This window comes from Leptonychotes weddellii, chromosome 13, assembly GCF_054177405.1.
Source record: "Leptonychotes weddellii isolate Sample4059 chromosome 13, ASM5417740v2, whole genome shotgun sequence".
Lineage (NCBI taxonomy): Eukaryota > Metazoa > Chordata > Mammalia > Carnivora > Phocidae > Leptonychotes > Leptonychotes weddellii.
The window spans coordinates 66,038,472-66,053,282 of NC_138381.1; the positions used below are offsets into that span (position 1 = coordinate 66,038,472).

General features: G+C 46.2%; 1 protein-coding gene across 6 annotated transcripts in view; it reads left to right on the forward strand.

Moving 5' to 3' along the window:
- ACACB (acetyl-CoA carboxylase beta) overlaps positions 1–14,811 on the forward strand; it is a 122,294-nt gene that overhangs the window by 33,485 nt on the left and 73,998 nt on the right. For 4 of the 6 annotated variants that reach the window (XM_081801997.1, XM_081801996.1, XM_081801998.1 and 1 more), the window contains 7 exons: positions 4,715–4,847; positions 6,769–6,907; positions 9,280–9,389; positions 9,603–9,684; positions 10,952–11,050; positions 12,530–12,639; positions 12,745–12,855. In XM_081801997.1, the coding sequence (XP_081658123.1) occupies positions 4,715–4,847; positions 6,769–6,907; positions 9,280–9,389; positions 9,603–9,684; positions 10,952–11,050; positions 12,530–12,639; positions 12,745–12,855 (784 nt within the window). Of the gene's footprint in view, positions 1–4,714; positions 4,848–6,768; positions 6,908–9,279; positions 9,390–9,602; positions 9,690–10,951; positions 11,051–12,529; positions 12,640–12,744; positions 12,856–14,811 lie in introns of those variants that run through there. The other 2 variants (XM_081802000.1, XM_081802001.1) reach the window with 2 other exon arrangements.

Consider the following 14,811-nt stretch of genomic DNA (forward strand, 5'->3'; position numbering starts at 1 on the left):
AAGTATAGATGAAGAGAAGAAAACAGAAACCGCCCGTAACTCTACCACCCTGAGATTACATTTTGGTGTCTATTTCCCTAGATCAGGGGCCTGCAGGTTAGGGCCTTCCGGCCGCATCTGCCTGTTTTTGTAAAGAAATAAAGTCCTTAAAAACAAATTGAGCTACTTGCTGGTTGATGGGCTGTAATTATGATAAAAGCACTGTTCCCATTTGCAAGATGATATTGACCTTCCAAAGTACTTTTCTAAGTCCGATCTTGTTTCAGCAATTCAGTCCTAGGAGGTCTTAGGAGAAAAGCTGCTCACACTTTGTGGCAGGCAGTGAGGTTCTCTCACGGGCCAGAAATCATTTGCTCATCTGTCTGTTCATTCATTCAGGCTCTCTGGCTAAGCTCAGTTGAATGGAGAAAGTCTTCACTGCAAACACATATCCTCTTGTGGCATGGAAACACATCGTTCATTTCTCTTTTTGTTCCCCTGGCCCCGAACTCCATGTTTTCCTTTGTGATGGGCAGAGCCTTTGGCAGCTCACACTGGGGAGTGGGGGCAGACTGCAGGTTTGTAGGTGGCTTTCCCACGGGGACCTGTACTAGACACAAAGACTTTGTACAGCAGAAAATGCCCACATCCGGGGTGCCTGGGTGGCTCAGTCGTTAGGCGTCTGCCTTCGGCTCAGGTCATGATCCCAGGGTCCTGGGATCGAGCCCTGCATCAGGCTCCCTGCTCGGTGGGGAGTCTGCTTCTCCCTCTCCCTCTGCCTCTGCTTGTGTGCTCTCTCTCTCCTTCTTTGTCAAATAAATAAATAAAATCTTAAAAAAAAAAAAAAGAAAGAAAGAAAATGCCCACATCCAACACTTCTCAGTGTGGTAGAAACAGCCCCAGGTCTGCTGACTTGCTCTGTGACCTCTTTGCCTGGCTGGGCCTCAGTTTGCCCATCTATAAAATGGAATTTCTCTTTCCTGACTATTTGCTTCCAATTTTGCTGTTTTTTTCTCAGATGATAGATGGTGCCATGTTGGCAGTGTTCCTTATGATCAGTTAGTTCTTCACCAAAGTTTTGGTCCCCTGAACCCACTCATCCTTGCCCTTGTAACAGCCACTGGACATACCTGTGTGTGGTTAACTGCTAGCCTAATTCTTAACAGATGGCTCTCAGCTTAATGCCTCTTCGCCACCTTAAGAAAGTAGACTGAGGGGGCGCCTGGGTGGCTCAGTCGTTAAACGTCTGCCTTTGGTTCAGGTCATGATCCCGGGGTCCTGGGATCGAGCCCTGCATCGGGCTCCCTGCTTGGCAGGAAGCCTGCTTCTCCCTCTCCCACTCCCCCTGCTTGTGTTCCTGTTCTTGCTGTGTCTCTCTCTGTGAAATAAATAAATAAAATCTTAAAAAAAAAAAAAAAAGAAAGTAGACTGAGGGGTGCCGGGGTGGCGCAGTCAGTTGGACATCCAACTCTTGGTTTTGGCTGGGGTCGTGATCTCAGGGTCATGAGATCAAGCGTGCATTGGGCTCCGTGCTCAGCGCAGAGTCTGCTTAAGACTCTCTGTCCTGCTGTCCCACCCCGCACTCAAATAAATAAATCTTGAAAAGAAAAGAAAAAAGAGAAAGTGGACTGAATGTGCATGCCTGATCCTCTTCCTGTCAACATCCCACCAAATGACAGCAAGGAGATGTTCTTTTAAAAAGAGAGAGGGAAACCCATCAAGCCTGGCAGAACAGTTGGGAAGATTAGCCACAGCTAATTAGAGGTCAGAAGCAGATGAACAAGCGATAACTGGCTTAGCAGAACCAAGACGGCTGAGTCATAAAGCAGCAGTGAGGACAGCTGAGAACCTACTGGATCTGCACTCTGAAAGGCGTGGGGACTGGCAGCGTCAGGTACCTCTGCACTTGAGTGGGGCAAGAGAGGGTACCAAAATGAGAAGAATTGGGTAAAAGATGCCCAGATCTTCTTGCCTGCTTTGTGTGGCCGGGGGTTGCCCACTTGCACCTCAACAGAAAGCAGGTGGTTCATTCCCTGGAGAGGGAAAAACAGAGGGTCTTGGGACTGGGGACTGATGGGCACAGTGGAGGTGTATGAGGTCTGTATCCCAAACACAAGGATCAGGGTCTGTGTAGGTGCTGAATTCTGAAACCTGCCCTGCCCCCTCACCCCGAGACCTGTCCCACCACTTCCCTCACCACTCCTTCCCCAGCTCCTGGCCATTTGAGTATTGGACCATTGAAGGAAGAAGACGCTAGTGTACTTGGGGTTCCCTGGTCCACAGCAGCCCCCACCACCCCTGATCCTGAGCATCGAGCTCAGCGTCCACTGGCCCCACCTCAGTACCTTCTGTCAGCCCTTTAGTTTTGCTCTTGAGCATGAGGAAGTGACTGAGGCTTGGGTACAGTTTCTAATATGGAAGGCAGGCCCCAAACAATCAAACAGAGGGACACAGGAGACTTGGAAGAAACAGAAACCATGCCAGGAGAAGAGAACTTGAAAAAGCTGCCATTAATACCCTCCTTCAAGCCAGGGAGGGTGTTGCACAGATAGGAACAGGATGCACAAAAAGGAAACTTTGTGAGCCAATAACAAGCCCTTGGGTATTAGAAACACAACAGCAGGTTAGGAGAGAAGGCTGAAGGAATCGCCCAGAAAGTGAAAGACAAGGGATAGGAAATAGGAGAGGGGAAAAAGACAGACACTTGCAGGCCAGTCTAAGAATTTCAACATCCAAATAATAAGCCTTCTGGAAAGAATAGAGGAAAAAGGAGGCAGGGAAATAATTTGAATGAAATATTTGAAGACAAATCCCAGGATGTGAGTTTCCACATTGAAGGAGCCTGAAGATTCACAGCCCCACTGGATGGAAGGAGACACATACCTGAGCACATCCCTGGGAAACTGTAGACTATGGAAGACAGAGACAAGATCCTATAAGCTTCTGGATATGAAAAAACAGGTCACCTGTGAAGAATCAAGCTATCAGAACATCTCTGGCTCTAGTGTCCTTGGAAGCTACGACACAATGGTGCAAGTCTTCCAAAACTCTGAAGGAGAAGGTTTTCCGTTATAGAATTCCATACACAGCCAAATGATAGGGTCAAACGTGAGATCAGAAGAGAGATAGTTTCAGAACTTGCAAGATTATGAATCATTAGCTCATTCCTACCCCTCATTCCCAAACACCTTTTCTTAGAAAGCTACTGAAGGATGTCTTCAACTGAAGCAAGATAAGAAACCAAAGTAGAGCAACACTTGGGAGACAGGAAACAGAGATCCAACCTAGAATCAAAGGGAATCTCCAAGGTGATAGCAATGAGGTAGCCCAGGGCATCCAGAAGCAGGATAGGCATGTTGAGGGCACCGTTGCCATGTGCCGTCCCATTGTACCATCTTTTTAACTGGATAGAACTACTGGAGGATATGTCCCAACAAAACAAGGGAGTCCACCAAGAAAGGGAGCCATTTGATCCCCCAAATTAGGGATCAAACCCTGAGGAAAGGCAAAAGGAATCCTAGGGATGTCAGCAAAAGGAAGTCTCAGAATGACAGTTGTGTAGGGGGTCGGAGAAGAGCCGTTCAGTGTGAGTGTAGAGAGTAGAGGCCTCCAGGAGGGATGTCGCCAATGAAGAATGATGGAGCTGATCAACTATGTCGTGTACTAGGAGGGTATGAGAAGGAGTGGATGGCATTAGCAGCAGGTGCAAGGAGAGCTACGCAAATGAAAAAAACCACTGTCTCCAGGGAAAAAAAGAAGAAAGGAAAATCTGGTCTACCCCAGCCCTCATTTGTGAATAATCCCAGATTCATGAAGTCCCAAATACAGGATCTGTATTGAGAGGAACCTACGTTGAGAGTTTGGGGGACAGGAAGCAGATGGGATGGCCAAGAGTGCTCATTCCTCGTCTCTCAAGATCAAAGATCCATTGATGGTGTCTCAAATGGTGTCACACAAGAGGATACACCTAATGGTGACATTGTTTAGAACTACGGAAAGGTGTAAATGCCAGAAAAGTGATTTTTCTCTGTTGTGTGGTTCTGGAGGGGATGGGGCAAGGAACCACCATTTGGTTGTTTTACATTTTTTTAAGATTTTATTTATTTAGAGAGAGCACACGAGCAGAGGGAGAGGGAGAGAGAGAAAATCTCAAGCAGACTCCCCATTGAGCGTGGACACCTCCCGCCCCGACCCGGGGCTCCATCTCAGCGACCCTGAGATCATGACCTGAGCTGAAATCAAGAGTCAGACATTTAGCCGACTGAGCCACCCAGGCGCCCTGGTTGTTACACATTTTTTGGTTTTCAGTTATAAAAGTTTTGAGATGCATGTACAGAAAAATGCATGAAAGAGATCAATACTGTTTAGTAAGTCTCAGGTATTGGACTGTGTGGACTTTCTCCCTGATCATAAACCCCCTCCCCCATAGGCTTTTTTATATTATTTGAGTTTTTAAATTGGGAGCATAGCAAGTAAAAATTAATTTAAGATTAAAGAGCTCAACATACAGCTTGGGTCAGGTTAGGGGATCGCTTCTGCTTCATTCCTGCACCAGCCTCTTGAGTCTCCTTGTGAAACGCTTCAAGGTCCCCAGGGAGGACTACAAAGCAGAAGGGGTCTGATGGGCTCCCGCTTCTCTGTTGATGTTGATTGTGTAAGGTGCTGGGCTCCTGACTCTCTCCCCGAGTGGACCAGGCTTCCTGGCTCATCGGGGTCTGTCCGCTTCCCTCTGCAGACCCAGCATGTCGGGACTCCACTTGGTAAAGAGGGGCCGAGAACTGAAGAAGCTGGACCTGCACAGAGACTTTACCGTGGCCTCCCCGGCTGAGTTTGTCACGCGCTTTGGGGGGGATCGGGTCATCGAGAAGGTACAGATGGGGTCCCAGCAGTCGGGGTGGGGTGGGGCCCCTCTTCCCAGCTGGAAGTGAGAGAACCTGCTTCAGGCTCATGGTCATGCTGCAGAGAAAGGGCCAGGCCACCCTTCTGTGAGTACTGGCCAAGAGCTACGTGCTGGAATTCATCACCTTTCACCCTCCTGACAGCCAGAAGCAATAGGTGCATGACCCCCCCCCCCATTTCACGGAAGAGGAGATTGAGGTTTGCAGAGACCCCGAGGTTCCTTCGTGCAAGGGATTGCTTTCTAGGTTATTGGGGGCAGGCATAAAACCCAGCTCTGCCCTTCTGAGGGGAAAGCTGCAGCTGTGGGATTAGAACAGCAAGCCAGCCTGCAGTGGCTTTCTCCCCTGGGGGCTCCCAGAATGTGCTGGAACAAATGGGGCCCAGGGAAACTGGCTGTCCTGGGGTCACCCAGAGCCCTTCCTTCTTGACCAAGCCTTGCTTTGGTAATAAGATTAAGAAAACCAAAGCCCTGCTGTCCCGTCATTGCTGTTCGGGAGGCATTTCTGAAAGGAGAGAACACCGAATCTGAGCCCAGGGCTCTGGGCTCCATCTGCTATGGCCACTCACAGGATATGACACCTGGGCTCAGTTTCCCCTTCTGTAAAATAGAGGCAGTCACATTCCCAATCTCTAATGAGACTTGTCCTTCAGGGCTGTCATGAAAATTAGTCAGCAATGGAAGGGCCTTAAAATTACATTCTTGCTATATAAGTCAGAGCTTTGAAGCCATATGCCCTTTTTTTTTTTTTTTTTTAACAGGAACACTAGAGATTGGTTTTATTTCTTATAGATCGAGCCAGGACGTTGGCCAGTCTGAGATCCTATTGTGGAGATGAAGCTCAGAGAGGGAAGGGGTCTGCCTAATGCCACACAGGAAGTTCATGGCACATTAAGAATTGAAACCGGACCTTTTCTGTTGCTCTCAGTTGCTGAGGACAGCCAACATTACTGCCTTTCCTCTCCACCGAGTCCGGGGCCTTTAATCTCCAGAATACAGAGGCAGCCACGGGGGTGGGGGCAGTTCAGAGCACAGATCCGACTGTGCAGGGCTCAGGAGTCACATCTCTGCCACTTACTAGCTGTGTGACGTGGGGCAAGTGCCTGAACTCCTTGAGTTTTAATATCTTTAACCCCTAATAAAGATAAGAATACAATCACTTTCAAGGGTTGAAGTAAGGGTGAAGTGAAGTAATGCTGGTGAGATATATTGTACTGTAGCTTGGTATATACTAGGCATTCAAAAATGTTAAGTGCCAACAAAGGAATCAAAATCATTCATTCATCCCATCCTGTCCATCCTGTCCATCCATCCAGCCATCCTCTCATCCATTCATCCATCTCCAACCATCCATCCATCCTTCTATCCGTCCACCCATCCATTCATCCATCTTTCTGTCCATCCATCCATCCACCCATCTGTCCATCTGTCCACCACCTATCTGTCCATCCATCCACCCACCTATCTGTCCATCATCCACCCATCCATCCACTTGATCCTCCGCCTGACCATTCATCCATCCATCTACCCACCCACCCGTCTACCTACCCATCCATCCACCCATCCACCCACCCATCTGTCCAGCCATCCATCCACCCACCCCTCCAACCATCCATTCGATCCTCCACCTGACCATTCATCCATCCATCTACCCATCCATCCATCCACCCATCTGTCCATCCATCCATCCACCCATCCACTCACCCATTTGATCATCATCTATTCATGCAGCCAGCAGATTTTGAGCACCTCTCTGCCAGGCTGTGTGCTGTAAAAATGCAAAGAGGTACCTGAGGAGGCTCTGCAGCTGGGACATGGACCCCAGGGTAGCATGCAGCTCCCAGCACAGGTAGGCGTACAGCTCTGGCCCCTTCCTCATTGTCCTTGTCCAGGTGCTCATCGCCAACAATGGCATCGCTGCCGTGAAGTGCATGCGCTCCATCCGCAGGTGGGCCTACGAGATGTTCCGCAACGAGCGGGCCATCCGGTTTGTAGTCATGGTGACCCCAGAGGACCTGAAGGCCAATGCAGGTACCTGGGCCTTGACTCCTTCCCCTCCTGCCACCCCCTGTCCTTACCTGCCCTCACCTCTTCCATTATACCCAGGCAAGTCCACCCTGGACCCCAGAGTCCCAGGGTACCCCTCCTGAGCCCGCATTTATTTGCCTTTCCTTCTTTGTTTAATTAAAAATGCAAGTGGTTACTATACAAAGTGGAAATCCCATCTCTGAGAAATGTCCATGTTACAACAGATTGGCCTCTCCTCGTCCAGGTGTTTCCCCCGCAGATGTCTGTATTGTACTTCAATCATGCATTCTTCTGTTCATTTGTTTTCTATGTCTATTCACATAGATCATTCTATAAATAACTGTTGGACGATTTGCTTTTTTCCCCTGAACAATCGTATCCCCTTACAGACCTTTATCCACACAGTAGCCAAAGTGATTTCTTAAAAACACAGCTCAGGTCCCATCAGCAGCTCTTTAAATGCTTAAGAGGCTGCCGTGCTGTCCCTGGGCTCAGCCCTGCACAGATGCAGCCTCCTTCTAACTCAGAGGACAGATTCGATTGTCAACCGTATTTTATAGATGAGGCACTTGAGGCACAGGGACAGAAATCATTCACCCAGGGTCATACAGCCAGTATGTGGCTCAGGCAGGATTGGAACCCACAGCCTTATTGTGTAGGGGCTCCCACGCTCAGACCAAAATTTCAGGTCCTTACTCAGGCCAGTTAAGGTGCCACATGACGTGGCTCTTGGCCCCATCCAGTGCCCCTGCCCTCCAACCCTGCGTCCCAGCCACGCTGGCCTTGTCGCTTCCTGGGCGAGCTGAGCTCTTTCCTGTCCCAGAACCTTGGAACATGCTGGATCTTCTGCTGACAGTGCTTTTCCCTGAAGCTCCTGGCACAGCAAGCCTCCACCCCTCCCTGCCCCAACCTACTGGTCGCGTCCTCCCATGTGGCTTTCCCAGAGGGCCCTGGCGCTGACCCCAGCTTGGTGTTACTGTGTCTATTTTCTTGTTTATCTTCTCTGACAGTAGAGAAAAACTCAGGGACAAGATGGAGCTTGTCTGACTTCTCACTCTGTCGCCTCTGGGACCTCCCCTGCGGCCGACACTCTTGTGTTCCATAAACATCGGAGGCGGGCAGCCTGGAAGGGAATGCCACTCTTGGTTCTCTTTCAGGATCTGCACATAAAGTTCCACACTGTTCCTTCTCAGGATCCCACAGAATTCCATAGTACAGAGAGACTAGCCTTGCCTCTGGCTCGAGTCTAGCATTTCACACTTCAAAACACTGCCCGGTGGACATCCTCTTAACATCACTCTTTGGCTTCTTTGATGATTAGGGTTTTTTAGGACGTATTTATTCCTAGAAGTGGAATTTCTGGCCTAAAGGGCGTGAGTATTTTAAGATCAAAACATTGTATTGTATTCAGCCTTAAAAAGGAAGGAAATCCTATCACATGGTACAGTGTGGAAGGACCTGGAAGACACTATTCTAAGTGCAAGAAACCAGTCACAAAAAGACAAATACTCTAGGATTCCTCATAGATGAGGTCCCCAGAGTCGTGAAATTTATAGACACAGAAAGATGATGGTGGCCGGGGGCTGCAGGAGGGGACAAGGGGAGGTGTTGTCTCATGGGTAGAGTTTCAGATTTGTCAGAAGACAAAAGTTCTAGAGATCTGGTTCACAATAGTGTGAATGTGCTAAATGCTATTGAACTGTACCTTGGAAAAATGAGTTAGATGGTAAATTTTATGTTACCTGTTTTTCACCATGATTAAAAACATTGTAGGGGCGCCTGGGTGGCTCAGTCGTTAGGCGTCTGCCTTCGGCTCAGGTCATGATCCCAGGGTCCTGGGATCAAGCCCCGCATCTGGCTCCCCGCTCAGTGGGAAGCCTGCTTCTCTCTCTCCCGCTCCCCCTGCTTGTGTTCCCTCTCTCACTGTCTTTCTCTGTCAAATAAATAAAATCTTAAAAAAACCCCAAAAAGCAAAGATCATTGTATTGTTTAATGGCAAAACGATATTAAGATAAACTGGAAATAGGGATTAATTGAACACCCCTCCTCTCATCCCAACCATTCTGATAGCTTCCTTCCTTCTTTCTTTGTTCCCTTCCAGGCCTTGTCCTGATGCCTCTATATTTTCCCACAGTGGACATCACATTCAGTTGTCTTCACATGATCATCCACACCTTTCCCTTGCGGCCACAGAAACTTCTCAGTTTCTGGACATCCTCTTAACATCACTCTTCGGCTTCATCGATGACTAGGGTTTTTTAGGACGTATTTATTCCTAGAAGTGGAATTTCTGGCCCTCCTTTCAGTAGCTGTAGGTAGTCATGCAGTGAACTTCAGCCTCTCAGTTTTTCTTTCCTTTTCTCATCTAATTCCAGAGTATATCAAGATGGCAGATCAGTATGTCCCTGTCCCGGGAGGGCCCAACAACAACAATTATGCCAACGTGGAGCTGGTTGTGGACATTGCCAAGAGAATCCCCGTGCAGGTAAGTCGGATGGGGTGCCCAGTCTGCCTACTGGGGGGATGATGCTCTGAGCTGTGGAGCAACTCACTCCTGCAGTCCGGAAGGGTCAGAGGCTGCAGGTCCTGCAAGACTCTGAAATCCAGGGCTGATGCGACGCCGCGAAGAGCTTTCGGTGTGTGACGGGAGGGGGATTCTCGAAGGAAGATCCTCATTCCCACCTCTCTATGTTTACAGGCGGTGTGGGCTGGCTGGGGCCATGCTTCCGAAAACCCCAAACTGCCGGAGCTCCTGTGCAAGCACGAGATTGCTTTCTTAGGTAGAGTGAGTGTCGCCGTCTGATACGGGGGAATTGGGGCATTGACGGGACACTCTGCCAGGTCACGTTCTCTTTCCAGTGTAGCCCTGCAAGGTGGGGGTCAGTTTGATAGCCCCACCTCTCACCCTTTCATGGTCAGGAGCAAGCCAGTCCGGGGTGGGAGGGGCGGTTGGCCAGCCCAGGGACATAGGAACTGTTGCCATGGGTCCCACGGGAGAAGGATGCTGGGACAAGCAGAACCCTCTGCTTGTGCTCCTGCCGGCACCGAGATACCAGCCATGTTCAGATTTCTGACTGGGTTTGGAGGTCACATTTCTGATAAGCCCATGCCTTTCTTGGGCTATTCTCCGGGTTTGGGAATGACCTAGCATTTTGGGACTAGAGTCCCTCAGCTCTATGACTTACAAGGTGAAAATGATACTTACTGTCTATGGGGTCTGTCTGTTTTAGGGTTTGCATTTGTAAACTTTGTGTGTGCTCTCATGCTGTCTGACATCTTTGCATGATTTAGGGGAATCATTTACCATCCACAATAAATCCCTGTTGCTGTTCCTTCGTGCTGGGCCTCCAACACACACCATACTTGAAGCAACTCAGTACAGATCAACACCTGATATCCCAAGGGTCTGCCTAGTAACTCGTGCTTGCTTATATTTTCTCTGTCCATAGTCTTTGACTGGCTATACACGAGACCCTCATTATCCCTTAGCTCCTCTGGAGCTTGGTGATCCAGCCTGCAAGCCATCAAACTACAGCCCACAGGCCAAGTCCAGCCCGCTGCCTGCTTTTGTAAATGAAGTTTTACTGAAACACAGCACAGCTCATTCATTTATGTATCGCCTATGGCTGCTTTGGCCCAACACTGGCAAAGCTGAATATTTGTGACAGAGACAAGCAGACCCACAGAGCTGAAAATATTTCCTATCTGGCTCGTTATAGGAGAAGTTTGCTAACCTTTTTGAGGTGCTAGCTTGCCACCTTTGGTCTAGCTTGTTGCCTTCTTCCTGAAAAGCAAATTCTGTGTATGCCCCATAGCTTAGGTTATAACTCAGACCAGGTCTACAATCCACATGTACTAAGAACAGCAGACTTCAACCACATCTGATGAAGTAGCAGACTAACAGATTTTTCCCTTCCCCGACTTGATGTTAAATTCCTCGAGAGCTAGGATCTGAGTACTTTTCTTTGTGCATTTGGCAGGCACTTGGCTGCGAGGGGCTTGTGACTAACTCGATTCTGCCTTCCCCCTTTGTCCCTGATTCCTCAGGCCCTCCCAGTGAGGCCATGTGGGCCTTGGGAGATAAGATCGCCTCCACCATTGTGGCCCAGACGCTGCAGATCCCAACACTGCCCTGGAGTGGAAGTGGTAAGTGGCCTGAGCTTCACTTTGGGGGATCTCTTCCACCAATATGAGCAGAGGGCGTGACAGGAGTATGCTTTTTTTATTCTTTCATTTAAAATTTTTTAAAATTATTAAAGCAGTGGTACAGTTTCATTGTAGACAGCTTAGAAAATATAGGATTACCAAAAAAAAAAAAAAAGAAGAAGAAGAAAAGAAAAGAAATAGAAATCATCCATAATCCTATGACCTGGTGTTGAATATTTGTTATATTCTAGGTGCCTACCTTTCCAGCATTTTTTTTTTCTAGGCACATCCTTTAAAAAGCCAGAGATCTTATATTTACTATAGTTTGTGACTTATTTTTTCTCACTAACCCTTCTATGTCAATAAATACACTTTATGACATTTAAAATGTCTGCATAGGATTTTATCATATAGATGTACCATAATTTACTTAACTAGTCCTCTATGGTTAGATATTTAGGTTGTTTCCAGGTTGTTTTGCTCTAATTTTAAAAAATACTGAAAGTAGGGGCACCTGGGTGGCTCAGTCGATTAAGTGTCCAACTTCTGGCTTGGGTCATGATCTCAGCGTCCTAGGATTGAGCACCTCTTTGGGCTCTGTGCTCAGCAGGGAGTCTGCTTCTCCATCTCCCTTTGCCCCTGTCCCCCACTCTTGCTCTTTCTCTGGCTCTCTCTCACATAAATAAATAAAATCTTTTAAAAAAAATACTAAAAGTAATGGAGTCTTGATAGTCTACTAGCTAAATCTCTATGTACTTTTTAATCATTTCCTTAGGATAAATTCTGACAAGTAGAATTTCTAGGATAAATTAAAAATGAACAGGAAAAAGTCTCAGGAGTTTCCTCTCCAATTTGATTTTTTTTGTCCAAAGATGGAATTTTAAATTCGGAATGGGAAGTTTGTTTTTAATCTTCACAGAGTTTTAGAAAACAGTGATTTACATATAAATGACTTCAGTGGGTAGAGTTGGAATTTTTTTGAGTTCAGGTTAATATGGTTGTTCGTGATAGGCTCAGTCTGAATTTCTTTCTTTCCTTTTTTTTTTTTTTTAAAGATTTTATTTCTTTCTTTCACAGAGAGAGATAGCATATTTATTTCACAGAGAGAGATAGCAAGAGCAGGAACACAAGCAGGGGGAGTGGGAGAGGGAGAAGCAGGCTTCCCGCTGAGCAGGGAGCCCGATGCAGGGCTCAATCCCAGGACCCTGGGATCGTGACCTGAGCCGAAGGCAGACGCTTAACGACTGAGCCACCCAGGCGCCCCTCAGTCTGAATTTCTTAAGCTTGATTTCCCATTCAAGGTTGAGTCAGCCCTTAAGAAAATTAAAAGCCATTGTGGGAAGCTGAAGGACCATGTCTGTATACTATTGGTCCAGCACCCAGGTCTAGAGAGGCTTTGGTGAGGAAAGGCCCTGTGGTTTCTGTGTTGTGTTTCTCTGCCATCCTTGGGAGGATTCAGCTTTTTTTGTGACTCTCTAGGTCTGATGGTGGAATGGACAGAAGATGATCTGCAGCAGGGGAAAAGAATCACTGTCCCAGAAGATGTTTACAACCAGGGTTGTGTGAAAGATATAGATGAGGGCTTAGAGGTAAACGCAGGGCTTGGGAGGCCAAGGTGCTGGAACCTTCTCATTGTCCTTTTAGCTTGGAAACTGTCTACCTTCTAAAGAGGTCTGCTTGTCCTTCACCCCCAGGTGGCAGAAAAAATTGGTTTTCCCTTGATGATCAAAGCATCGGAAGGCGGTGGAGGGAAAGGAATCCGGAAGGCAGAGAGTGCCGAGGACTTCCCAATCCTTTTCAGACAAGTGAGCTTTTCTTGCTGAGCATTTTTCCATATATCTGTGGGAATTGCATGTATTTAGCTGTTGGCCACCAGATTATGTTCATTAACATTACTGTGTCAGAAGTCAACAGAACATTCATGGGAGCTGGAATATTGCTGTGCTGTGTCCCGAAGCACATGTGTACGTTTTCACACACAGAAGTCCCTGGTTTGGGTTGATCCATATACCATGTCCTTAGATGTTCAATCCTGTGAATCCACGTGACTTTAAATGATTTCAGAGATACAGGGCCGGAGTATCTATCTGCTTGTGACTGTATTCACGTCTATTGGAAGATGGGACATTTTGTAAATTTTAGTAGTCTTGGTATTTTTAACCTTTCTAGATGATTGGCTTTTGTTGTAGGAATGAACCTTGTATTTACTTATTTGTAGCTGGGTTTTCACTTTTAAAACTTTATGCCTGTTATAGTTGCCCATTGGCAATGTTTAAAAAAGGGTAGGCTAACGATCTTCCCATTCTTAATGCAACTATTTTAGAATTTCTAGGGTTTCTTCTAGACCTTGTTCACGTGCATGTTTTAAAGAGTTGTATTCGTTCTACATAGTGTTTTGTTCTACATTTAAAAAAATTCTAAATTGTAGATCATGGACATGTTTTCCATGTTGTTCCAATCTTTACAATTATTTTGATGATTGCCTAATACTCCCGGTGTGTCTGTAGTTTTCCTTATCAAGCCTTTCCTTTTTTGTGAAATGTGGGGCTTCTTTCCATTTCTGTTGTTATGACTATACTATAATACAATATATTTCATAATAATATATAACATCTATAATATATATTATAGAACATGGAACATAAATAATACTTAGCTTTTTTTCTTCTTCTTCTGAATTATTTTCTTGGGTAAAGACCACATGCCAAGGACTTAGTTAAATAGCATGCACATGCACTTACAAAAACATGTCAATAAATTGCTTTCTAAAAAGGTTTACCAATTAAACCATTCTGGGCAATATATGAGTGTTCTATAAAGTAGTGGTTTCACTATCACGTGTCTCCACTGGGGTGGATAGGTTTTTGGGGTACTTTGCAGGGGAAGAAGTTCTGTTTACTTGAAAGTTGCATAAGTAGTATGGAGTCCCCATCTATCCTTGGTTTCCCATTGTTAATATCTTCCATTAGCTCTGCCATGTTTGTCACAACTAACAGATTAACAGGGATACATTTCTATTAAGTCAGCTCCAGACTTGACTCAGATCTCACCACTAATCTCTTCTTTCTGTGTCAGGATCCAGTCCTGGATCCTCCATTACATTTAGGGGTTGCGTAGGTTTAAAAGCTTTTTTTTTTTTCCCCTTTCTTTAAAATTACTTTTTAGGGCAGTTTTCAATTCACAGCAAAATGGAGTGGAAAGTATAGCGGTCCCATATACCCACTGCCCCCACACACGCACGAGCATGTTTCTTTTGATTACGTGGGTACAATATTAAAATGTTCTTATGAGAACATTCAAACGCTTTAGGAATGTTAAGCATAAAAAAGGAAAATTCTCTTTTTACCACCACCTCTGAACTTCTTCCCCTTCCCAGATGTAACCAGTTTTTTTTAAGAATTTTTAAAAAGATTTTAAAAAATGTTAAAGTAATCTCTATACCCAACGTGGGGCTTGAACTTACAACCTTGAGATCGAGAGTCACGTGTTCTACTGACTGAGCCAACCAGGCACCTCTGTGTATACTTTTATATAGGTGTTCATAACAGCTCTGTTTTATTTTTCATATTAAGCGGGGCCATCCCATATATTACTGCAGCTTGCTTTTTAAAAAAAAAAATTATTAGAAATCATTCCATGTGAACACTTTTTTTTTATATCATTAAGAATTTCTGGACAATTGCCTTTTAGTCATCAAAAGAATGACGTAAGTCTGTCTGTAGGTTCCACCGTGCACAACTGGCCAAGAGAGTACTATTTAA